Source organism: Balaenoptera borealis, assembly GCF_965194805.1.
Source record: "Balaenoptera borealis genome assembly, chromosome: 1".
NCBI classification, from domain to species: Eukaryota; Metazoa; Chordata; class Mammalia; order Artiodactyla; family Balaenopteridae; genus Balaenoptera; species Balaenoptera borealis.
The window spans coordinates 119,898,551-119,923,882 of NC_138860.1; the positions used below are offsets into that span (position 1 = coordinate 119,898,551).

The 25,332-nt window shown below is 40.7% G+C and overlaps 1 protein-coding gene across 4 annotated transcripts in view; it reads left to right on the plus strand.

Annotated features, from left to right (window-relative positions):
• The window catches only part of MCOLN2 (mucolipin TRP cation channel 2), a 64,803-nt gene that overhangs the window by 2,294 nt on the left and 37,177 nt on the right, over positions 1–25,332 (plus strand). For 2 of the 4 annotated variants that reach the window (XM_082408520.1, XM_082408518.1), the window contains exons 2-4: positions 14,591–14,750; positions 21,567–21,740; positions 23,504–23,657. In XM_082408520.1, coding sequence (XP_082264646.1) covers positions 14,598–14,750; positions 21,567–21,740; positions 23,504–23,657 — 481 coding nt within the window. In that variant the 5' untranslated portion in view covers positions 14,591–14,597. Of the gene's footprint in view, positions 1–185; positions 344–397; positions 547–14,590; positions 14,751–21,566; positions 21,741–23,503; positions 23,658–25,332 lie in introns of those variants that run through there. The other 2 variants (XM_082408519.1, XM_082408521.1) reach the window with 2 other exon arrangements.

Here is a 25,332-nt window from a genome sequence, read left to right on the forward strand (position 1 = left end):
CCTGACGCGCGCACCTCTGCTCTATCTCCCACCGCCCGCCGCCTGCCACCTGCCTCCCGGGGCTCAGAGAGGCCAGCTCGCTGACTCGAGGAAAAAGTGCCCCAGGGCACCAAGTTGAGACGCTCTCCGCAGGCTGCCCAGCCCGGGCCGGAGGCGACTGGGGGGAGGTGGGGACTCGGGGCGGGGCGGGAACGCCTGGCCACGAGTCCCTTCCCCGCCGGCGCGCACCGACCCGCCTGGCAGCCCGCCGCCGACGCCGCCCGAGGGGTGCCAGCCGCCCCCGCGACTCGCCGCGCCTGCCAGAGGGCCGGGGTCTGCGCGCCCCGGGCGGCTGGTAGGAAGGGTAAGAGAGAGGCGCTAAGAGGAGGGGGGCCCGCCTAGGGAGGGATCCGACTGCAGGGGAGGCGTTCCCGGCAAGGCTGAAACGCGTGCAGTGAACGGTTTCTCCTGCTCCGAATCCCGAGAGCCGTGGAAAGGTTTGAAGGCGCAGGCCTGGCCCGGCAGCCCGATCCTTTTCCCCAGGCCGGGAAGCAGAGGGAAGACCAGGTGATTTCAGGTTAACTGTCAGATGAGGCGCCTGAGCTGTGTCTTTCTGGGTATTGAGCTCTGGAGAAACCTTCATCAAGTGGATGGCTTTCCTGTTCTATACTAGAGCTTTCTTGCTGCCTTGCTTATAGTAACTGCTTGCAGTTAGTTAAATCAGGCTGGGCTTTGCCTTCCGGAACAAACAGGCCTTTTCCTCAGGTGGGAGGGTGATAGCGTGTTTAACCCCAGTTCCTCTGCCTTTATGAAAAGGCGTACAGTTCAGCCCGGTGGCGCTACCAGTGGGCCCCAACTTCTTGGTCAAAGCTCCAACCACCCAGCCGTGCAGCTGAGCCGGGGGCGGGGAGTGCGTACAAACAGGGCTTCGCTCCCCTCTTAAAGCTCGCAAAACAAATACAGTGGTGGGTGGTTAAACTTTCTTAAAATAGCGTGGAGACTTTCCTGCACAGCGCTCTGGATATTAAATACAAATGAACTTAACGCCAGCAAGGAAAGCCAGAATTCAAGAGGAGGATTTATTTGATCTCTGGTCACTGTCCAGATAAGTATTTAACTAATTCCAAGCAACTGGTATATATTTTTTAGACTTTTGACAGACCAATTTTGAATTAGAAGACAAAACTTTGGTGCAGCTTTCTCGGACAACTGGATACCTGTGAATGTCACATCAAAATGACTGGGTATCGTGTAATTTATAAACCATCTCTCTTAATGCTAAGTGTTTATTTTTAATAAGGCAGAGGGGTAGAAGTTATACACTGCTTCCATCTACCATAGCCCTAAAATCACTGTCCTAAAAGGTAGGGAGCAAATTGACCCTGGGTTTATTTACTATCTTTTGCTTGGACTGATAAACAGGCTTGTGCTTATGGTAGGTATGGTGTGTATAAGCTTTTTTTTTTTTTTTAACTTGAATTTAGGTTTTTTCTTAGCACATTTCCTCAGGACTTAAATGGTTTTATCATGTCCAGGGAGTATCTTCAGAAGCTCCCATTCTTAGAGTAGAGGACACACACTTGGGTGTGCACATAAGTAGGTTTTGAACGGATTCTAATTTGAAATATACATATGTACGGTTGTACAGTACCAGTGGGAGACAGGATTTTGTTTCCTCACACACTGAGAATGAAAGAAGTCTGTAAGAAAGAGGTAGGAGAGGTTGCCTATGGATGTTAGGATGCAAATTCTGATATGTAATGCTGAGGGAATTAACTATATGGTTCTCCCAGACGTGGGATGTGGACTTCACACTTCAGGACCTACTCACCATCTCTGTGATGCACTAACCACACAGCACAAGTTTGGGGGAATCTGGTAGCTTCTTCCTATTGAGTCAGCATTCTCGAGATTTTAGCTCATCTTCCTCTAAATACTTTAAGATGAGTTAAACTCCCGTTACTGTGAACTCTCCCTTCTTCTTTAGCAAACCTTCTGTAATGCAGGTTCTGTGGCTTGGATCCTTTAACAACAGGCACATTTCCCACACGTCTCCTGACCAGTTCCATGCAGAGGCCATCGTAGTAGTGCCAGTTGTATTTAGTCTCCTGCACATTAAAACAGGTAAATCCTGATGAAGTGTTTGAGGGGGCCATGTTCTTTTCTCCCAAGGAGGAGCATATAAAAAATGTTGTTTTTAACAATAAAATAATGCATATAAAATGTCTTAATGAAGCAAGTAGGAAGAGTAGGGAGACAAATTTTGTACAGAATGGCAGAGAATACAGAACTGAAAGTCAGGGATGATTGTATATGGCAGCTAATCACTTTGGCTAGGTCTCAGTGAAGTGAAACCCAGAATAAGACAATTCTTGAAACTTAATGAAAAAACAGGTGTCTTCCTGTGGCTACAATTTTTAAAGTGGCCAAAATAGTGACCAAAGAAAACCTTTTGGGCTATGAAAATTAAATGTGGAATCTTCTCTGAGGCTGGGCTGTTCTCTCTAGCTGAGGCCTGGAGTCCAAGCCCCACATGTCAGTTCCCAAGAAGGAGATCACCCTTCAGTGAGCTCTTACATCATGTGTTCTGGGCTTCATAGAGAAAAGTAATCTTATTTCCACACCTCATTTTCTCTATCAAACTGCAATATTCTTTTCAGTATCAAATGCATAAAGCCATGTTTTGGTTTGTTTACATATTTGTTTGCTTTGGCAGTCTTCTGGGGTTTTTCCTTCCCACTTTCCTCAGCCTAACTCTAGCTGAGCTTTCTACTCTGTTTTGAGCTTGGACCCCATTTTCTTTTCTCTGGTGTGAGGAGAGAGCTTTCGGGGTATGTTGCCCATAGATATTTCTTTCCCCTCAGTTGGGGAGACTGCTTCCTTTTTTCTCCTTTGAAGGTTGTATTTTGTTATCTCCCCTTGAATACATCTAGTGGTTTCAGCTTAAAAAATCCTGTCGGGCAAGAATTGGTGACTAGTGAGGCTGAAGATTCTGGAAAATTGTCCTTGGTATAATTCCAGAAGACCCACAATTTAAAGGGTGAGCTTTAAAAAAATCCTGTCACCTATAGCAACTAGAGGGAATTGCTAGAGATAGTGTGCATCTAGGGGTTCCCCAACTGGCAGTGAGGTGGGCTTGTCCAAAGATAAGGTAAACTCATCCAGTGGTTTGAGGAAAAATGATTAATTATAACTTTAGTTATAATTTTATAACTTTTTTAATGTTCCAATAAAACTTTGTTTACAAAAGCAGTCTACTGGCTAGATTTGGCCCTTGGTCCATAGGCTTTATACCTTCTTTTAATTTTACTTTTCCTTAGGGAGAGTCATCAGCATTATTGAAAAATTGAGCACTTATTGAAATTGAGCACTTACTGAAAATGTTAGAGAAAGCAAAATGTAAGGAATGCCATAATTCCAGTCATCTTCTCCAGCTTTAACTGCATTTGGAATCCTGTATTGCTTAGAAATGGAGTTTTGCTTTACTTTCATCTCTGACTCAGGGAGCTGATGCTTCAGGATGTGTTTTCATAGGAGGAACAGCTTGTTCAGAACGAGCACTTTTAAGATGTCAAGTCCTAGTTCTGCTTTCCTGCTGGCCTGAGGCAGCAAAGTGGTGATGGGAGATGACTTTATAGGAACTTGGTGGCACAGTTGTCTTTAGGGCAATTCCTGAAAGTTGTAGCATGCTCATGTTTTACGGGTGGCTCTACAGGAAAATGAAAAGCCCCTACAGTCTTTTTTCTCGGTATTTCTCAGAATTAGAATGACCATGTCATTTATGTCCTGAGAGCTGTGCTGAGAAGGTAACTAAAGTTTCTTTCTTTGACCTTTTTTTTTCTTCTCTTTAACTGCCTTTAACTGGGGCCCAACTACCCCAGAGCCTGAGCTATCTGAACATTTTTTTCTCTCGCTTGTGAGATTAGCAAATCATGAGAAAATCAGTTCATTGTAGGAACTGGAGTGAAAAAAAAAAACAAAGAAAAAACCCATGTGGGAGTTTGGGATTGGGTTAAAATCTTCCATCCGCCAGATTGCCCTGGGACATTCACCCTACGTGATCATTGCTGTAGAAACACCAAATTTTAGTCTCTGCATTTACTTCCCCTGACTCTCCACTTCCCATCCATCACACACAAACTAAGGACAGGGAAATATTTGATTACCTGATATGTATTATTAGACTCTGTGAAATAGCTTATTTTAACTCATAATGATAACTCAAGAATTCATGTTAATCATCCAAGATCAAGAAAATATGGAAAACTTGAAGAAGAAAATTAAGATTACCTATGATACTACTTCACAGAGATTACCAAAATTTTTTTCTGGATTATGTACTTCTAGACTTTTAAAATATCTACATATAGAAATCAATGTCCACATTTTTGGAAAAATGAGATCTCAATGTGTTTATTTTGTAACTTTGAAAAAATTTAACAATATGCCATAGACATGTTTAAGTCAACACAGAGTTACAAATAGGTTTGCAATGAACATTTTTGTAACCATCCTTTTGACTGGTTATTTAAACACTTGTAAGGTAAATCCATAGAGGTTTGATTCCTAGATCACAGATACTCTTCTGATCTCATTCTCTTCTACTTCTATTCAAAAATTTACATTTCCCTTCAATAGAGTTTTTTTTTTTTTGCGTTATTGATAAATAAAATTTAAGATAGGTAGATTTTCACCATTCTGACTGTTAGTAAATTTGTTGTTAAATGTTCATTGGCCTGTTCAGGTCCTTTATAAATAACAGGATAAATATTGAGTTGACTTTCTCTTATTAATAGTTTGGAACTCTCTACAGGTAATGGATAGTAAACTTTGCCTGTTTAAATATATTGTAGACATTTTTTCCCTGTCTTTTAACTTTTTGAAGTCTTAGTTTTTGTTAAGATCTGTCAGTTATTTTCATTGGCTTCTGAATTTTCTCATGCTTAGAAAGGCATGTTAAATTATATTTTTAAAAGTTCTAAATCTTATGCTTCTATCAATTTTATTTTTTAAATGTGTCTAAGTTTTATTTTTGCCTTTGTTTTCAAGGAGGACTCTAACTTTCTCTCTCCCCAGTGGATTGCAAGTTTTTTTTTTGTTTTTTTTGTTTTTTAAACATCTTTATTGGAGTATAATTGCTTTACAATGGTGCGCCAGTTTCTGCTTCATAACAAAGTGAATCAGTCATACATATACATACGTTCCCACATCTCCTCCCTCCTGCGTCTCCCCCCCTCCCCCCCTCCCCATCCCACCCCTCCAGGCGGTCACAAAGCACCGAGCTGATCTCCCTGTGCTGATCTCCCTGTGCTATGTGGCTGCTTCCCACTAGCTATCTATTTTACATTTGGCTGTGTTTATATGTCCATGCCACTCTCTCACCCTGTCACATCTTACCCCTCCCCCTCCCCATATCCTCAAGTCCATTCTCTAGTAGGTCTGTGTCTTTATTCCCATCTGGATTGCAAGTTTTCATAACAATTCATTGAATAATTCATTCTTGGGAAAGACTTCAGGAATATTAATTGAAACAAAATAGGGTTTTTATCAGCAAACCAAGCAACTAAATTACCTAAAACCTTCTAATGTATCTTGGCTAAGCAAGACTTTTCAGTATATTTTTAACATAATTCTTCATATCAATTATTTTAGATTTTCTATTGTTTTGTTGTTTTTATTATAATTTGTTGTTTTATTATTATAATTTGATCTTAATGGATACTGGCTAAGGAAAAATTCACATAGTTAGGGTTGTCATCTTTTTCACTGACTCATTTCTTTTTTCCAAAAAATTATTCACTGAACACCTGTTATGTGTTAAGTAGTCTGCTTTATGCTGGGGATATAGTCATAAGCGAGACCAAGCCTTCATGGAGTTCTCTTGTAGGGAAGATCGGCAAAGATTGCAGTCTCAGTTATGAAGGAAATTGATGAGAGAGGCTGTGGTAAAGGCCTCTTTTAATAGAGTGATCAAGGAGCCCGCTCTAAAGAGGTGCCACTTGAGCTGAGACGTGAAGGTGAGAAGGATCCAAACATGCAGAGCTGGGGGAGTAGCAGTGGGGTAGATGAAACAGCAAGTGCACATGCTCAGAGCCAGGAAGGAGGTGTAGTGAGGAAGGGGAAGAGAGGATATGGGAAGGAGTGGGCAGGAAACTTTCAGGTCATGGTAAGAGGATTGGATTTTAGTCTAAGAGCAATCTCAATGCCCAGCTTATACTTAGGCATCAATTAAATCAGAATGTCTAGGGATTGGAAGCCAGACACTGAAACCTTTAAAAAATTCCCAGGTGACGGCTATGCAGCCAATGTGGAGAACCATTGACAGAATGAGGGATTGCAGCTGAAACGTATAGATAAGAGTGTGTGATCAGGCATTGAGCAGATGTGCGGAGAAGAGGGTGGAGGGTTGGTATGAGAAACCTATTAGTCATGTGGGTGGAGTTTCAAGGAAGAGGTTGGGTAAGGGAGTCTGTTCAAGAGAGAGATTTGCCGGAGATGCAAATGTGAAAGTCCACATCCTGTGGATAGTATTTAAAGCCACAGGACTCCACGAACTCTTCTAGAAGGGAGGATAGAGGATAGGAGTGCCGTGGACTGTCCTGAGGCACTCTGGCATCTGGAAGTCAGATGGAAAGGGAGCCAGTAAAGGAGAGCCAGAGAAGCCCAGTGAGGTAGGAAGCAAACTAGGGGAGTGGGATATCCTAGAAGTGGAGAGATGAGGTTATTCCAGGGACGTGGTGGGTAGCTGGATCAAGTGCTGCCAAGCCACCAAGCCAAGACCTGAGAAATGGCCGCTGGAATCTGCAGCCGGCGATGGTTCCCTCTGAGCGGGTTTAGAACGGAAACCCAGTGTTTGCTCTAGAGAATCTGAAGCACAAAAGTACCTCGAGGAAGGTAAATGCTGGGTTCATTCCATCATGGCTTTACTTGCTTTTTCCTTCTCCTTTCAGTAACATTTAGAAGTCTCCTGAATTTACAGACTAGGATGCTGTGGTCTGCCAAAGTACCACACTGTGTTAAGTAAGAGAAATTATGTTGGAAACATTAGTTTATTTGAATGTAACATTTTTTTTCCTTCATTCGTGACCATCTTACAGGCCATTGCCCTTTAAGAAATATTAACTCAGGGATCAGAAAGAACACCGGACAAGGATTCTTATTGGATTCTTGGATCTAATTCTTATTCTAAATTGGATCCTTATGGTCAGGGGCATGTCGCAACCTCAGGGCACCTTAGTTGCCTTGTTTGTAAAATGAGGAGATAGGAACAAGTAATCTCTAAGGTAAGGATTTCAAACTGGATGCACGTTAGAATCACCTGGGGAGCTTTTTAAATACCCCCATGCCCAGGCTGCACCCACACCAATCAGGCCAGAATCTCTGAGGGGAGAAGCAGGGCATCAGTACTTTTGAGGTGCCCCCGGTGACTTGGTGTGCAACCAGGTGTGAAAACAATGATCTGAGTTCTTGTCTAGCTCTAATACTTTGAGTTATTCTGTCCTGGCTATAAATACATTCCTGCCTTAGACAAAATCAGAGAGAAGGGAGGAATGAATAGATACTGGGTGGCAGCTAGCAGTGTCTGTCATGGGAGGTCTCAAAATTTACCTTCCAGACTTCCTGTCACAGGAAGGGATTGAAGGATACTCTCCACAAAAATGAGGGAGAAAAGAAAGAGGTGGAAATGGGATCCAGGAAATGCTTCTACTTCTAGTGCTGCTACATCAATACATGATACCTATATGGGCCTGATAGGAGAATGCAGAATCCAGTTTAGGAAGGAGATGAAGGGAATTCCCAAATTGATGGCCTTGAATAAGGATTAGAAAGCAACCCATGTAGTTGGAACAGGAGGATGAGGGCTCCAGGAATGATGTCCCTGGGAGGAGAAGGGAATTGACAGGATGCCCAGCTTGGTTGACTGTACTGAAAGGAGCTGGCAGATTCAGCTGGAGTTTGGTGATAAAGTCCTGGTTGGTATATGGAAAACTAAGCAAATGGAGAAAAAGGCAATTAACTCCAGAAAAAAATTTTTATAAGAGAGAATATAAAATCATAGTGTACTGGGGGCTTCCCTGGTGGCGCAGTGCTTAAGAATCCACCTGCCAATGCAGGAGACACAGGTTCGAGCCCTGGTCCGAGAAGATCCCACATGCCACAGAGCAACTAAGCCCGTGCGCCACAACTACTGAGCCTGTACTTTAGAGACTGTGAGCCATAACTACTGAGCCCGCGTGCCATGACTGCTGAAGCCTGTGCGCCTAGAGCCTGTGCTCCGCAACAAGGGAGGCCACTGTAGTGAGAGGCCCGCGCACAGCAACGAAGACCCAATGCAGCCAAAAATAAATAAATAAAATAAATTTATTAAAAAAAATATATATATATATAAATAAAAATAAAATCATAGTTGTACTGATAGCTGAACTCTGAAGAGTATTTGTATATTCACTTCATAAGTTCTGAATGTTAATTTATCTGAATATTTATTATCAAATTTTTATTAAAACTTTGTTGGGACAATGAGTGGGGAGGTGAAATGTGTGTGTTGGCTGGGGTGGGGCAGCTGTAAGAGCTACATCCCTATTTTCCATAGCAGGATATAAATTGATAATATCCTAAAGAGGAAAAAATAGTGAAATGGCATTATTTAGAAATGTTAAAGTAAATAACAACAAAAACATCAACAAAGCAGATAAAAGTGGTTGCCCCTAAGGGGCAGAAATCAGAAGAGGGGTTCATTATAGTCCATTTAAAATGAAGTACACACTTAAGTTTGGGGGGGAAATGACAGTGGGACCAGGTCATGCAGAGCTACACAGATGTCGGTTCCCAGAAGGCAGCCTGGTGGTACTGTTCACTGTGATGAGGATGCAGGAAGAAGGACAGGTGTGGGAACTGGTTCACCCTGCTTCCCCTGCCCCATCTTCTGTGACTAGGAAGTGCTAGTTGTGGATTAGAAAAAACATTCTACTTCTAGTGCTGCTACATCAGTACATGATACCTATACAGGCCTGATAGGAGAAGGGTTGCCTATCAAGATTATTTTCCATTTATTTGTTGGAGCTGGGGGAACAGACATCAATTTCTCTCTAGCTAAGGAGTTTATAATATCAGCTGGGATAACAAAAGAGAAACCACATCTCAGGTGCGGCTGCAGTTCTGAAACACTAGAGAAGTAGTCCCAAATATTTTTGATAACTTATCCCCACCAGTTAAAAGAACATCTACTCTCTCTGAATGGATATTTATTTGTATACTGTATCTAAAACCATATATACTATAAAACAGGTAAAATGAACATTTTAAGGGCTGAGATAGATGAGGATGTTAAGAAAAAATGCTAAATGCAGTGACTTTATAATATCATTATGACTTCACAGTATCATTACCTAATATCTTAGGTGCAGTATATACACTTAGGGCAAGGTTCAACAATAGTAGATTTAGTCAATACTGTAAATACTTTCTTGATAAATCTGGGTTTTTTTCCCAACTTCTTTTCAGATCGGATTTGCTTTTCATCTCTTTTTAACTCATGGCCAACAAAGGTTGTATTAGGGGAGTATTAGCTCTCCCATTTTCTTGATGTTAATTTAGGCTTACATTAGTTTTACAAGGAGTCTAATGTTTTGCAAGAATCTTTATGTCCATTTTGTGAGGTTTAGCTAAAGTGGATAATATACTCTAACAAATGCTTAAATGGGCCAATGTAAACCCTAAGTGGTGGGAATCTGCTGAAAAGCAATGAGGGCACCATACTCCGGGAACTTGCTATCTTCCCCCAGATTGCCTTGTGCACCTAATCGAAATACAGGCATCTGGCTTTCTGACCACATGAGGGTATCTTAGGTGTATAATTCATACACTGAAACTTGTAAATCTTAACTTACTTTTGCTTGGTTAATACAATTAGAAGCCCTAGCCCTGTCTTCTCACATCCCATTGGGTGGTCTTGCATACCCGACTTGTGTGCATGCACCCCACTTTGGAGGCCACTGCAGTAGAAAACAAACTTTCATCCCTCTTTTTGAGTAGGGTAAGGGTCATACAAGCTGAAAATCAGTAGCAGTCTGAGCTGGTTAGCTTATTTGCTAAGTAGATCATGCTAATGGGAACAAGGTACCATTGCTGAGACTGATGTGTGCATTTTTCTGAGGCAAAGGTCAGAAACCTTCACAAGTTCCTAGAGGTTAAGAATTTCCAGGAATTTGTTCTGTTTTGCTTTTTTCAAAACTTCAAGCTTCCATAGACTCTTTTGGTCATTGATTTGATAAAGCTGGAGTTGCCCTTGGTCATATGATGGGCTTAAAATTAGGTGACATCACACAGTCCTGATTATCTGGGGAAAGAGTAGATTTTCTTAATAACTGATGGTAGCTCTGATGGGCTTCCTTCCTGACTTCTCCCCACAGTACCAGTGTCAGGCTTCCTTCCTAAGTCCAACTTCTCTAGCTTTTATTTAGCCCACTGTGCGGATGACTTTCCATTCTATTCCAGATCTTGTTTTTACTCTTACAAATACTGTGTTTTCTTCCTTTGATATTTGGGTTTTTGTGCCATTTATTAAGCTTATACAAATCTGTGTTTCCCATGGTTTCGTGAAACAAAAATTATCCATAAGAGTCGTGATTGCTCTTATTTATTTCCTGCAATTTCAGTTGCGTGACTGCCCTGCGATTGATGGATCAGTGTAACTTAGATCTTCATGGATTTCTGTTCCTTGACTGTTTTTATGGTGTAGTCACTTCTCCTGGTTGTGTGCCCACCAGTTAGCAGCTCTCTGTCCTTTTCTAAACCTGTTGGTGATTTTCATCGTTTTTGATGGAAGTTGCAGTATTCCTCCTGCTGATCTAATTCTTGCTTACCAAGTTGTGATTGCAGCTTTCAAGCCTCCTGTACCAAACATCCAGCCCGGTGCTTAGCCCTAGAGGGTGTTGGATAAGTATGTGTCAAATGCAGGAATGTTTTAATGTTTTAGTCTTATGATATTGTCCTGTCTCTGTTTTTTAGTGTTCCCTCTTTTCACTTGGCATTTTTTTTTTTTTTTCGGCACCGTTGTATTTTTGTTATAGTGATAAGATGTGTAGCTGTGTGTGCACCTGTGCGTGCCCATGTTTAACACCCTTCACCTACTGGGGAACTAGGGAAAACCCACAAATTGAGACGAGTGGGGCAATAAAGTGCCTTCAGAAATGTAGAGTTTAGAAAGCTTACACATTTGCATTTTCCTTGAGATACCAGAATTTTTGAACCAAAATATCATTAATATTTTTTCTGTAGTTTTATCATTGTATCATCAGTTGATCACATTTGACTAGTACTATCCTATATTTCAACTACTGGCTCCTGCACGCTTGAGGGGAAAGGTTTTCATGCTAGCTTTTTCATTTTTCTTTTTATTCTTCACAGTGCTATGAGTACTGCAGCTCTTCTCTAAACACCTAATTGAAAAACTTCTGGAAGTTTTAAAATAATTAGTGTAAATAATTTAATACAGTGAGTGATCCCCATGTTCATTATCTGCTACTTTACTTTTTTTTTTCTTGGCCAAGACTTACCTTCTTAATCAGGTTTCTTAGGGTAATATTAAGATCAGTTATCATTTCCTGAACATTTAGTGGCCACATTAGTTGAGGAAACCAGCAGCTGGAAGAATTACTTGGAGCCTCTTGGAGCAATTGGGCTGCATCAATTCCCTTCTCTTTGTTCCAGGGCCCTCAATGCATACTTCAGTTATATCACTTGACACATTTTATTATACTTTTATCTCTTCACATCTCTCCCTTCCACTGGACGGAGCTCCTGGAAGGCAGGGAAATGTCTCTGTCAGAGCTTGGCTCACAAGGCATTCACCAAGCACTTGACCTACTACCCTGTGTTTCACGCCACTGTTTTCCAGGAAACAACTTCCTCTTTCTTCAGTACAGTGTTTCTCACGCTAGAGGCCGAGGGTATGTTCGGGGGAGGAGTTTCCATGCCTTTATTCTCAGGGTTCTATCACAACTTCTCAGATGCCCTTTTTATTTTACTAAATGAAAAGACATTGTGAATCATCAGGATGAATACATTAGCAACACAGTTCCACTGAGGTGATGGTGGTTGACGCTGGATTCGGTATCGCTCAGACATGCCCGCGAGGCTTCCACAGGCCTGTTCTCAGGGGTCTGAAGGTTCGTATTGGAGGATGTGGCTCTTCGGCACAGTTAAGACGCCACCTTCTTCCTGGAAATGCCTCCCTTGATCAATGCTCTTCATCAAGTGCTCCGTAGCACCTGCCACTCCGTGTATTAGGACATGTTACGGGATTCCCCCTCTGGCTCTGAACCTGTCTCCCCAGAGGCAGACCCCTGCCTCCATAATACTTTGTATACTTATGGTACAGCAGCCACTGAGCTATTTGATAACTTGTGAATTTGCACTCACAAGTCTGTCTCTCCTACTGGATGCTGAGCATCTATTCAGCTTTGTGTCCCGAGCACCCAGCAAAATCGCTCAGCACAGTAAGTGTTCAGTAAGTTGGTTAGATCGAATCAGGAGGTAACTATAGCAGCTGCAGGGCAAACACATTTAAAAAGTCTTCCTTTTCTTTTGAAATGAGACTCATTTTGGTCATTGATTTTTCATTTTTTTTTGTTTTTCCCAAGGCTTTCTTATAGATATTTTTATCTCTATGTCTTTAAATATGGTAAGCGTGGTTGTTTTCTAATCTGCGTCTGATTCTGATATGCTTGGCCCTGTTTCTGCTGTTTCTTAAGTTGACTGCTTCATGCTACTTGGTTTCTTCATGGGCCTGGTATGTATTAGTACCTGTTAGTCAACATGTTTTACAAGTTATTTGTTAGAGCTCCCCAAGTCCTAGGATGAGCGTCTGGAGAGGTCTGCATGTGTTTGCTAGGAGACGAGGGCAATTCCAATCTGGAGCCCCCTGAACGAAGCAAGCTCACAGTTTAACATTCCCTGGCTCACCAAGGCAAGAGGCTCAAAGGGCTGGATTGTGACCATCATTTCTCAGTATGTGTCCTTCCCTTCCTTTCCCTCTCCCTCCCTCCCTACCTCCTTCCTTCCCTCCCTTCTTCTTTCCAGCAAAATAACCTGGCCTACTAATTCTGGAAATAGTAGGTCTAAATATTAACTTAAAAATAGAAAATCATTAACAACTGAGTATAAGCCTTAAAAAGTCTTAAAATAAGCCTTAATATAGTCTCTCTTGTTTTTTTTTTTTTTTGAGCTTCTTTTAAATTTGTTAGTCAAGCTAAATAACATAGGTCATAAGTCAATATAAAAATGTCATTAAGATATTTTAGGTGAGAAGATCCCTAAGAATGACCCCCAATTATAACAACTTTCCAAGAAATGATTAACTTGAATGGTCGGCTAAACTTAATAGAGTTTATTCATTAAACTTACCATCAAGATACTTCCTGTTGCAAGAAACAGAAATCAAACTTAAACAGGCTTAAGGTCCAAAGAGTGTTTATTGGCTCAACTTGAAAGTCTTGGAATCATGGCTTCAGGCACAGCTAGCTCCAGGAACTCAAACATTGTCATTAGGCAATCTTAACTGTTCTGTGTTAGCTCCACTCTTTGGCAAGCTCTCCTATGCTGGCTTCCAGGCGAGATGGTGAGATGACTTCCAGGAATTCTAGACTCAGCCTATGCTTTAAGTCTGTGATCCCCAAACTTTGCTGATTATGCATTCAACAATAAAAGTTAAGCACATATCCCCAATGTGTATATATTATTTATAAATTATATGCTACTATATACTACTGTTATTTTATATGTTATAGTATTAGCAGAGCTCATTTTTCTGTTTGTTTGTTTTTAAGATAAAGAATAAAATAGAAGTACTAATATTTTCTATTCTCCCAGTGGATTGTTTTGCACACCCCATTTTGGGGACTACTTAGTGGAAAGACCACATCTCTTCCATTGGTTATAATTACAGTCTTGTGACCACATTTCATTGTTTCTTTTTGGCCTAGCTTGAGTCATGTGCCCATTTCTGAGTCCAGAGTCCTTGAAATAGTAAAAGCAAAATTTTGCTAATATATAGGGTGACACAATTATATGATTGGGCATAAATAGAGAGATGCTATTTTAACTTTAAAGATATTTATAATTTGGGATCTTATAATCACTGATATATCATGCAAAAAAAAAAGAGACATAATCCTTCTTTCAAGGATTATAGAACAGAGAGTTATAGAACAGAGATTCTGTATTTCCGTAACAATTTAATTCCATTAGTCTGTACTAAATTTCTGTGATTTCACACCTAGCATATCACAAAAGTATCCCACCTAGTTTTTGTTAATACTCCAGTGACAGGTGAATGCTATCTGTTAGGATGTAGGAATTGACAGGTCTTGCAAATAAAATCCTATTTTTATAATTTTGATAATGGTCACTTGGAACAAGATGGGTAGCTATATGTAAAGGCAGGTGATAGAAGGTCCTGAATCATTTTCAGATTTCTAAAGTGAAAAGGACTTCACTGGCTGGAGAGAGTTTTGCTTGTAAGAATGGGTAAAGCATGTGAATGGAAAGTATTAGGGCTTTCTGATGGACAGGCTCTTTTGTGTATTTAAAAATTAATCTTCTTTGGCAGAGGTGCAATGGCTCATCTTGATTCTGAGGTGAAAGAAGAATGTCTGAGAGAAGACCTGAAGTTTTACTTCATGAACCCTTGTGAAAAATTCCGAGCCAGACAACAGATTCCGTGGAAAATGGGTTTGCAGATTTTGAAGATAGTCATGGTCACCACACAGGTAAATTATATTATCAGTTCATTTGTTCTTTTTCTTTTTTTTTTTTTTTTTAATTTTATTTATTTATTTATTTATTTATGGCTGTGTTGTGTCTTCGTTTCTCTGCGAGGGCTTTCTCCAGTTGTGGCAAGCGGGGGCCACTCTTCATCGCGGTGCGCGGGCCTCTCACTATCGCGGCCTCTCTTGTTGCGGAGCACAGGCTCCAGATGCGCAGGCTCAGTAATTGTGGCTCACGGGCCCAGCCGCTCCGCGGCATGTGGGATCTTCCCAGACCAGGGCTCGAACCCGTGTCCCCTGCATTGGCAGGCAGACTCTCAACCACTGCGCCACCAGGGAAGCCCCTATTTGCTCTTTTTCTTACCCCAAGAGGAAACTGTTTTCCCATGTTCTGCCACTTGACTTTTGTCCCGAAAAGGCCACGCTCATGTTCATAAACCTGTAAAATTATATTGATTCTGGAGGGCAGGTGGTAGGTCGAAGTTCGGTTTAGATGCCTACTTTGTTTTAATAAGGGACTCTGAGGTCATCTCTCACAGGTTCTGTAAATATAGATAATACTAAATCTGAAGGGGGGGGTAGGGTTTCTATATCTGAATGAGGCACAGGGCTCGTGAAGGCTGCCCAGTCCAAAGTGATCTGTGTTCTTGAAATCTTTCATCTTTATTCAAACACATCTTATATAAATACACTTCGGAAATCTGCATTTTGGACTGTTTTGATTTTGGATTTATGGAATGCTAAATTTTCTTTTCATTAGTAGCTAAGTGCTTAAGTAAACACTCCCCCACCTTACCTACGCCCCATCCCCTTTCCCAGGCACTATCAGGAGTGTCTAAAAACTACACTGGGACCTTTTGTTTAAATTCATATTGTTAAGCACTTTATTATCAGTTGTCATCTAGTTTTGGGGCCTGTGCTACTGAAACAGTTTTAGGGAGGCTTCTCTGTAGGTAACTACATTTGAAACACGCATCCTTTTAAAAACAGTACTAATTTGGGATATTAGGCTCCATGGGAAAATAATCATTCTGTCATCAGTGTAAAAACTGTTTGTAAAGATGTGATTTCTGGAACACAAAAGTAAATACCTTTCTAAAAATCACTTCCATATAGTTTTAGAAATGAGAGAGGCGGCTCCTGCCATGACTGAAGTTGCATCTTTATCCTGTGTTCAGAAAGAGGTCTTGTCACTGCATGACATGCTGTACCAGCTCATCACGTTTTAGGGTAAACAAGTTACTTCCAAAGAAACAAAGATGAGAGACAGGGCCAGTGTTAAATGTATATGCTTAGCTATTTTCTTTGAAAATTTTTTTCATTTTAATTCTTGGTTTTGAGGTTTTAACTTTGGCAACCTACCTATAAAGTAGGTGCATTGCTACTATTGTTTGGAAGAAGGAGAAATAATGTCCCCTTTTGCTATTTGGTTAATTTTAATTTTTCCCCAATTACTTCTCTTGCCAAACCAGCTGTCATTTCAAGTTTTTGATCTATTAATGTTACTAAAATTGTAACTTACCTAGGCATAAAATATCATCACCCTCTTTGACTTACCTTTTTTGTCCTGATAACTACTAAATCCCATGGAGTCTTCCTTCAAAACTGTATCTCTTTATGTTTTGCCATATTCACTATCTTCTCTCTAGCACAAACTCTTACATTGTTAGTTAATTAAAAATGTGTATGAAGCACCTCGTATGCTCTGCATTGTCTTGAGAGTATAAGCTGTGAATGTCTTACCACTGCTGACAGCTCACACGTAGCCTAGCTGTTCCGTGTGCCAGGCACAGTAAGTGCTTTATGTGTGTTAGCTCATTCCATCCTCACTGGAACCCATGAGGTAGGTTCAGTTTTTACCCCCTTTGTATGGATGAGGAAACTGAACCAAAAAGAGCTGAGTAATTTGCCTATGGCCATTCAGCAAGTGGCAGAGCCGGGATTTGAGCTCCGGCAGTCTGGCTCTAGAGTCTGCACTCTTATTCAAATGCTGTTTCTTTCCATATGTTGATCTTCAGAGTTTGCACTCGAGGAATACACATAAGTTAGCTAGGCTGCTTCTGGAATTCATTTTAGGCCTACCTTTTTTTAGCTCCATATGCACCAGTCCATTCAATACATGTCAGATTAATTTTTCTTAGAATGCTTTTATTGTCTCTCTCCTGCTCAGAAACTTCTGTAGAGCCCTATTTCCCACAGAACAAAATTTTGACTCTGTGGCCTGAAATTCACAGATTTCCACAGTCTCCTTCAACGTGCCTTTCCAGCAGGTTTTCATCTCCTGTTTCCTCCCCACATCCCAGACAGACGGCCCCACCCAGTGATTCTCGTCCCTGCCCTGCTGTTTCTCCAAGTCCAGAGGGATTCTTTTTCTCCCTCATCCTGCAGGTGCTATTTGAAGTCCACCTCCCCCGCCAGCCTTGCCTGATCACTCAACGCGTGGTTTTTCTTAGTTCACTAGTACCCCTTGCTGGCCACATCACTGATTTCACTTTTAATAGAATATTTCTGGGAATCGATCGTTTACTTTTTGGTGTAACTGTACCCGGCCTCCCCTAACAAAATTGTGGTGGATTAAACTTGTGTTCCCCTGTAGGGTCATTCTAATAAGTTTTGCTACTTGGGTGATATGTAATTGGAACAGATTTCTCAAATATCTTTCTTTCCTTCAAATCCCACTTTTCCCTCCTCCTCTTTTTCTGTCTCTTTTAGCACTCCATCCTCAAGTCTAATGGGATGGGTTCTGTTTTATCGCGGTTGATGGGAAGGAAACTTTTTTTTTTAGACATTCCTACTCTGCATTCTGCAGTAATTTATAATCTTGAGAGAGCTGTCTACATTCTTTTGCTAGATCTGCTCTTTCTCTCCCGTATTCTTTGTATATTATTAGAGTGGTATCTTGTTTTTACCTGGTACAGAATATTATCTCCTCCATTGATTTCATAATCAGGTCTTAAATTCACAATCTTTGCCAGGCTGCACTTAATGTGTAATTCTTTTTCTGTCTTATAGCTTCAGCAAATCTTAAGATCTAGTTAGTGGGGCTAGAATGCACTTTTCTGCCAGCCCCTTTTAAAAAATGAAATTATTTGACCAATCCTCCATCATCTCTTCACGCTTGCTCTGTAGGGGGTGTTTCGTCCTGCCATCGCAGGAAGGGGACCTCATGATCTCCCCCTCCAGGGTTTCTCTCCTCTACTGAGAGATGCTTGGAAAATCCTACCCCTGACCTGATTTGGGGCCATACATGTTGATCTTTGCTTGTTCTGTGAACAACAGGATGGAGAACATTTCCTGTTCTTGATGCCAGATGGAGGTAGTTCCAAGCAGAGATTCTACCTCCATGTTCTCTCATTCCCAAAATTGAGGTAATGAGCTTTGAGTCTAAATAAGGTGGTAGCTTAAAATAGCAGCAAATCGAATGCTGCTGTCTTGGTCAAGTTATTCACTCCCTATTCACTTTTTGGGTTTCTTTAGCTTAGCTAGGAGCATGGGAAGAGTGGCTCTAATATTCCCCACTTCTAGAGTTAAGTTGGCAGCATTTCAGTTTGAGAGGTTGTAGGCCATGTGGTCAAGAGAACTAACAGGTGAGTCAAACAAACCTGGTTTGGATCCCCGCTCTCACACTTTTCTGTTTCAACCTGGATAAAGTATCTGACTTCAGGTTGCAGGTGTATAAAATGGGATGGACAGATTCGGTATTTGACTCTGACATTGTGATGGCCACTATTCCAGTTCCTGAATGCATAGTAGTGGGGAAAAAAGAAAAAAAAAAAATCCCTGTTCTTGTGGAGTCCAGTGTAATATCTCCCTCAGGGGGTATTGGGAAATTAAGTGAGAAATAAAAATTATAAATTTTAGGCACAGTGCCTGGCACTCAGGACATAAGAGCTGTTATTCAGCACTATGCCGTGTCAACCTTGCCCACTTTGTATCCCCGCTTCGCACAGAATAAGCACTCAGTAAACATCGATTGAAGAACTTGATTCATGTGTGTGTACCAGTTTTTTTTTTTTCATTTGTATGTCAGTATTTAATAAAACCCCCAAACAATCACGTGTGTATTGTTTCCCCGGTTTACTTTTTTAGCTTTTGAAAAGCAACGTGACCTTTCCTTTTCTGGCAGTTCCTACAGGCACCATTGATAGACATCACATGCTTGAAAGAATCTTTAGCCTTTGGTTGCTTAGCTTTCAGCACAGGTTGGATGTTGTGGGACTTCTTATCTGATATTTTCCTTAGAATAGCTGGGTTAAGCAATGGCTCAATCCTTTGACTTGGTATTTGAGGAATGTGATCTGGTGAGGCTCAGATGCTAAGAGTGTCATCTATGTACATTCTCGAACAATAGTTGCAGGTCTGGAAAGCTAGCACCTAAATTCTTTAACAGGAGTCTTAAAGTCAGATTTTTTCAGCAGATGGAACTCCTGTAACATAATAAATAAAAATGACTTTGGATTTAGGCCTGGCTTTCATTCTAGTTAGGTGTCTTGGGCAGTGTAATGAGACTAAATCTCAGTTTCCACATATGTAAAGTGGGGTTAACAGTATTAACATTTTCATAAGATTGTTGTGTTAGTAAGTGAGAGATAGTGCATGTAAAGCAGTTAGTACAGTGCCTGGAGTGTGATAATTGCTGAAAAGTGGTAACTATTTTTAATTATTTAGCCTTTTTAAAAAGTCAGGCAAAATTTAAAAGATAAAAAATACAGGGACTTCCCTGGTGGCGCAGTGGTTAAGAATCCGCCTGCCAATGCAGGGAATAAGGGTTCGATCCCTGGTCCGGGAAGATCCCACATGCTGCAGAGCAACTAAGCCCATGTGCCACAACTACTGAGCCTGTGCTCTAGAGCCCGTGCTCTGCAACAAGAGAAGCCATTGCAATGAGAAGCCTGTACACCACAACGAATAGTATCCCCCGCTCGCCGCAACTAGAGAAAGACTGCATGCAGCAACGAAGACCCAACCGAGCCAAAAATAAAAATAAATTAAAAAAAAATACAAATCACTAAAAAAATTATGTAAGTTTGCATGTGCAAATTAACATTTGTTTCATCTGAAAGGTCTGGTAGTTGAACCGTGGAGTGACAGCAGGTAACACAAATGTCAAGGTCATCTTGTTGAACTTGCTGGTTTCACACATGATAGCAGAGTCCCAAATTGATTTGGTGACTTAGTATGGTGAAGGTTTGTGTTAAGTTTTCTGGACTCTCATTGTCTTATCAAGCAGATGAGGAGATAAAGTGGGTAGATGGGGAAGGGTGTGTGGGACAGGGTTTATAAAGGTTTGACTTCTGCCGTGGCATGTGTGTGTCTATATGTGTGTTGATGTGAGAAGGAGAGAGAGCGAGAGCAGCAGGGCACACGTGAGGGTATACGTGTGAGAGAGAGTGTGTGAGAGTGAGTGCGAAAGAGTACGTGACAGAGCGTGCATTTGAGTGTGAGTGGAGAGAGAGGCTGGAATTTCCTGGGTTTTGGGGGTAAACATTTAGTGCCTGCTAATTTTCCCTACTTGTTGGATTCCAAGAAGCAAACTTAAGGGCAGAAAGAATACATTTACTCCTGGTGAAGAGAGCCCTCGGCATCTAACCCTGTACTGTGATACAGTATAAGGGGGAATAAGTAGGAGTTTTTTCACAAGAAGGTGGGTGCTTGGTGACAATGTTTGGGTCGACATCATGGAGGTGGAGCGACCCCTGTTATCCTTTGTGGTGCTTTGATGCTGTAGATCTTGGAGACAGGAACTCTTAGGTGTAAATCTCATATGAGTTCTTGCAGAGCTAGAGGAATTGAATTCCTTTGACGACAATTACCTCTTAGCTGGAGGAAGTACTATACAGGCCACTTTTCAAAAACATTCTTCAAAAGCCACGTGCAAAACATTGTTATGATTTTTTAAAATACTTACAATTTCTAAATGTGAAATCATTTAGATTTAACTGTCCAATAGTAGTCAAGCACGTGAATTAGTGGTTTACTAAGCACAGTTGACCCTTGAACATAGCAGGTTGGAACCACACAGGTTCACTTATACGAGGATGTATTTCAGTAGTAAATACTACAGTGCTACACGATCCACGATCTATGGTTGGTTGAATCCTTGAATTCGCAGGGCGGACTATAAATTATACTTGGATTAACCCCCGCATTGTTCAAGGCTCAAATGTCCATCAGTTTTGAAAACAATAAATTTGAAATGCAAGTATAAGAAAAATAGATTCAAATTAGATAACCAACCAGGACCTACTGTACAGCACAGGGAACTGTACTCAATATCTTGTAATAACCCGTAATGGAAGAGAATACAAAAAAGAATATATATATATATATATATATATATATATATATATATATATATATATATATATATATATATATATAATTGAATCACTTTGCCATACATCTGAAGCTATCACAACATTGTAAATCAACTATATTTCAATTAAAAATTTTTTGAAAAGAAAAAAATAGCAAAACTATAAAAAAAGACAAAGAAAAATGGATTCAGACTTAACTGATTTGGATTCCTCCTTCCTCTTCTCCTTCTCCATCATTAAAGGCCAGTAAGGTTGTTAGTCACTGGGAGTGGTCATTTCTTCTAATTCTATGCTATTTTGAGTTGCTGATTTAGCTTGATGAGGTTATTTCTGGGGGGGGAAAGAATTCCTGTATTTTGACATTGATATGATTAGTAAAAACCAAAGCAGTGAGATTTTTCTGGCTGATGTTTATAGGTGAGGATTCAGGATAATAAGAAGGCATTTGCCTCCCCTGGTAAATGGTAAAATTCATATACTTCTGTTTGATTTTCTTTCCTAGCTTGTTCGTTTTGGTTTAAGTAACCAGCTGGTGGTTGCTTTCAAAGAAGAAAACACTGTTGCTTTTAAGCACTTGTTTTTGAAAGGATATTCCGGTGTAGATGAAGATGAATACAGTTGCAGTGTATATACTCAAGAGGACACCTATGAGAGCATCTATTTTGCTATTAGTCAGGCAAGTATTTTCTTGTGACTTACCTATACTTTGAGAATATGTTGATCCTTGACCTGTTATCTTAGCAAAGAAAAAAATTATACATATATAAACATATTCTGATTTAAGTTTTGCATAGTCTGCCAGAAAAGTTTATTGCTTTTTCTGTGGCTACATTTCCACACAATAGATTATGCCTATTTTAAGTTTTTCTCTAAGCTTTATGTTTGTATTTATCCCTTCCCACCCACTACTATTGGGAGATTACCGCAGATCAAATAGCCAGATAGCTAAAAATAGGCTTATAATCTCAGAAGGTTTGATGAATGAGAGACCAAATCTAAGATTCTAGCGTCTCAATTTTGATGTCTTAGCATTAATAAGCCTAGCTGAACCTTAAGAATATGGAGTAGGATATGATAATATTTGTGTCTAGGTAGTATTGAGAAACCAGATTGGTAGGCCTGAAGAAAATATTTAAAGGAGAGAAATTCTTATTCTTTCATATTCATTCATTCATTCGTTTACTCATTCAGTAAATATTTGGGTACCTAGTATGTACCAGGTACTGTTCTAGACATTGGGGATATAGCATGAATCAAACAGACAAAACCCCTGTCCTTATAGAGCTTAATTCTAGAGGGGAGAGCCAGACAAATGAAAAGAAGTGAAAAATATAGTACAGAATGCTGACTCCTTGAAAACACCACCAAAACAAACAAACAAACAAACAAAAAAACGCATGTTGAGAAGCAAGACTGAGCTCACTGCTAACAGTGGTGGCAGAGGTGGTCCCTTGACCATTCTCCATAGATTGTAGAGTGCAAAGTCCGGGTATAGATTTTGAAGTCTGGTTTAAGGCAGGTCTTTCAATGTGAGGGGAGCTGGATAAGAATTGAGTAAAGATCATCATATGATAGTTTAGGATTGGTGGGCATAACAAGATGCGGGTTTTGGTGGGGTATGTTCAGAGAGTCCTGGGAGTTATTAGACTACATCTTCAAAATGATCATCTATTTAAATGAGGTTTGGGGATGTTCCTGAAGTAAACAATGCAGTTATTTGCAATTTTTATGTTCCTGGGCAAAAGTTTCCTGGAATAATAAATTCATATTAATGAAGATAGGGGCCAGTAAAGCCCTGGTAGTACAGATAGGCAGATGGTAAAGCTGTGTTAATGTAAGCGGTGGGTGTGGATGGCTTGGGTCCTCAGAGGTATGTTGAAAATGATAACTGGAATAAAGCAGGGGAGGAGCCTGGACTGCCTGGTGGTGCCTGTGCACTGGAGATGGATGTTTGCAGTTTTCTTTGGGTGGTAAGGAAAGGCCTCATGGAGGCGGTAATATTTGAGTCAAGGTCTGAAGAAGTGAACCTTGCAGATAGATACCTGGGCTTCTAGGCAGAGGGAACAGCAAAGGCCCCAGGCAGGACTGTGCCTAGAGAGCTCCAGAACTGCCTGGAGGTCAGTGTGGCTTTGGAGGTGGGGGGGGGGGGGGGTGGAGCCGGTGGCCAGTAGTGGGCTGGGAGTTCAGAGAGATAGGCAGGACCTTGACTTTGGCTCTGAGTAGGTGGGAGCCTCTGGCTGCACTTTAGTTTCGAGTTCTGTGACGCCGTGTGTTTCTGCTCAAGCCCAGAAAATTACCTTGTGGTGTTTTACATTGGGGAGTTCTACTGAGGGACATGAGACAAACAATAAAAAATAGCTAAAAGTATATTCCATGTGCTGTAACTTCTGATGAAACTTGTTAAGCTCATAAGTGTCTTTATGTAACTATTTTTAATAGTTTCATCTGCTAAGGAATTTATCTCTGGGGACCCTTGGTTATGGAGAAAATGAAGACAACAGAATTGGATTGAAAGTCTGTAAGCAGCATTACAAGAAAGGGACCATGTTTCCTTCTAATGAGACGCTAAATATTGACAGCGACATTGAAATAGGTAATACAGTGATAATTTCATTACATGTCTTTATCATCTTCTGGGGTAAGAGCAAAAAACACCCTTGTGCGCTGGCAGCCCAAATGAAACAACTTTGCTTTTGTGATGGCTGACCTATCTGAGGCTTTTGCCTGCAAAGGGCTTTGGCTCAGGAAACTATGGGTCTGCTGTGACAGGACCAGGAACATTTGTGGATCTCTTTGGTGCAACTCAAGATTGTTGGTTTTGGGGGTAAATGCACAGGTGTTTCCTGTTTGTTTAATTTTTTCCCTCCGTGAGGGGGTGATTAGGCTTTTTGAAAAAAAATGAGTCTGTATTTGTTAAATGAAATAATGTGAGTTAAAATGCTTGGTACTCTTGCTTTTATCATTTGTTAAATATATTAATGCTCTTCAAAGGTGAATTGTGATTAATAACTCATTTTCTCTGGAGATTGTTTGGCAAAAAGTTAACATCTAATCAAGTAGAATTGTTTTGTGACATTCTGTTAAGAATTTAAAAGCATACCATACATAAATGCAAAGTATTTGACTTGAGGCTCTGGAGGTTTTGTCTTTCATTCAACAAACCTTTGGTGTACAGTTATCACGCCTAAAGCACTCCCTGTTTTATGAACTGGGGTTGCAGAGATTAACCAGTCATGGCTCCTCAAGTAGCTAACAGGTCAGAAACCAGGGTCCTACTAGCAGTGTAAATTTGGAGTGGTTTTATTAAAAAGAGAGCTCCAGAGTTCATTTGACCATATTTCCTATAACCCAATTTTAAGGTGCCTTGGTAATACAATAGAAGAACATCCCTGTAAAACAAAGGGTCTAATTCTTTTTCCACAGGCTACCTGTTTAGAATCTTTTCATGAGTAAATGTGTCCTACCCTCTTGACTCTAAAAGAAACAGCCCATAAGCCGGCACTGTCAGGGTCCCCATGTTGCTTCCAGAGACCCATCAGTAGCTTGGTTCTGTGGCCAGCAGCCTTGAAATGTCCCTTATCTTATTGCCCTGCAGGCTCTGCTATCCTGAGATGTGTGTGGTAGTCAGTCTGCAGGGGCTGATCCAGTTTCACCCTGCATCTTTCTCCTGAGCTGTCAGCTGTGCTCCCCGCCGTGGGCAGTTCCTGTAACTGGGAGTCCTGAGAGGTGGAGCTGAAAGCTTGTGCAGTGACCCTCTGCTCCAAATGAGCCAGGGCCACTTGTCCTCTTAAAAATGTGAGCCTTAATTGGATGAATTATACGACTATTTTCCAGTGATTCATTTGTTGTTTCCCTCAACTGCTTTTTCTTGGAAAATTGATGAAAGAAATGTGGCCAAAGTCAGTATCAGTGGCTAGGCGAGACAGAGCAGAAAGCAGGATTTATTCCCTGACCATTGGACAGTGGTGTCCTTGGTCATTTCCTGTCCATCATATGGAATATTTTTAACCAAATGGAGAGAAGTTGACTATTAATTTGACTTTATTTTAAGAGAGACTGTTGAAGCAAGCTAATTATATTTTTTGACTTATTAAATTAAATATAACTTATCAAAGAGAACTTTTTGATGTATCTATTCAAAAGGTATAAAAAATAATGTTAAAAATGCTTGATACTGGATTTTAGACTTTCTTGTCTTGGACACATTGGAGGAAGCCTGCAGACGGTATAAATAGGGATTGAATTTGACTTCATTGGTGTGGCATTAT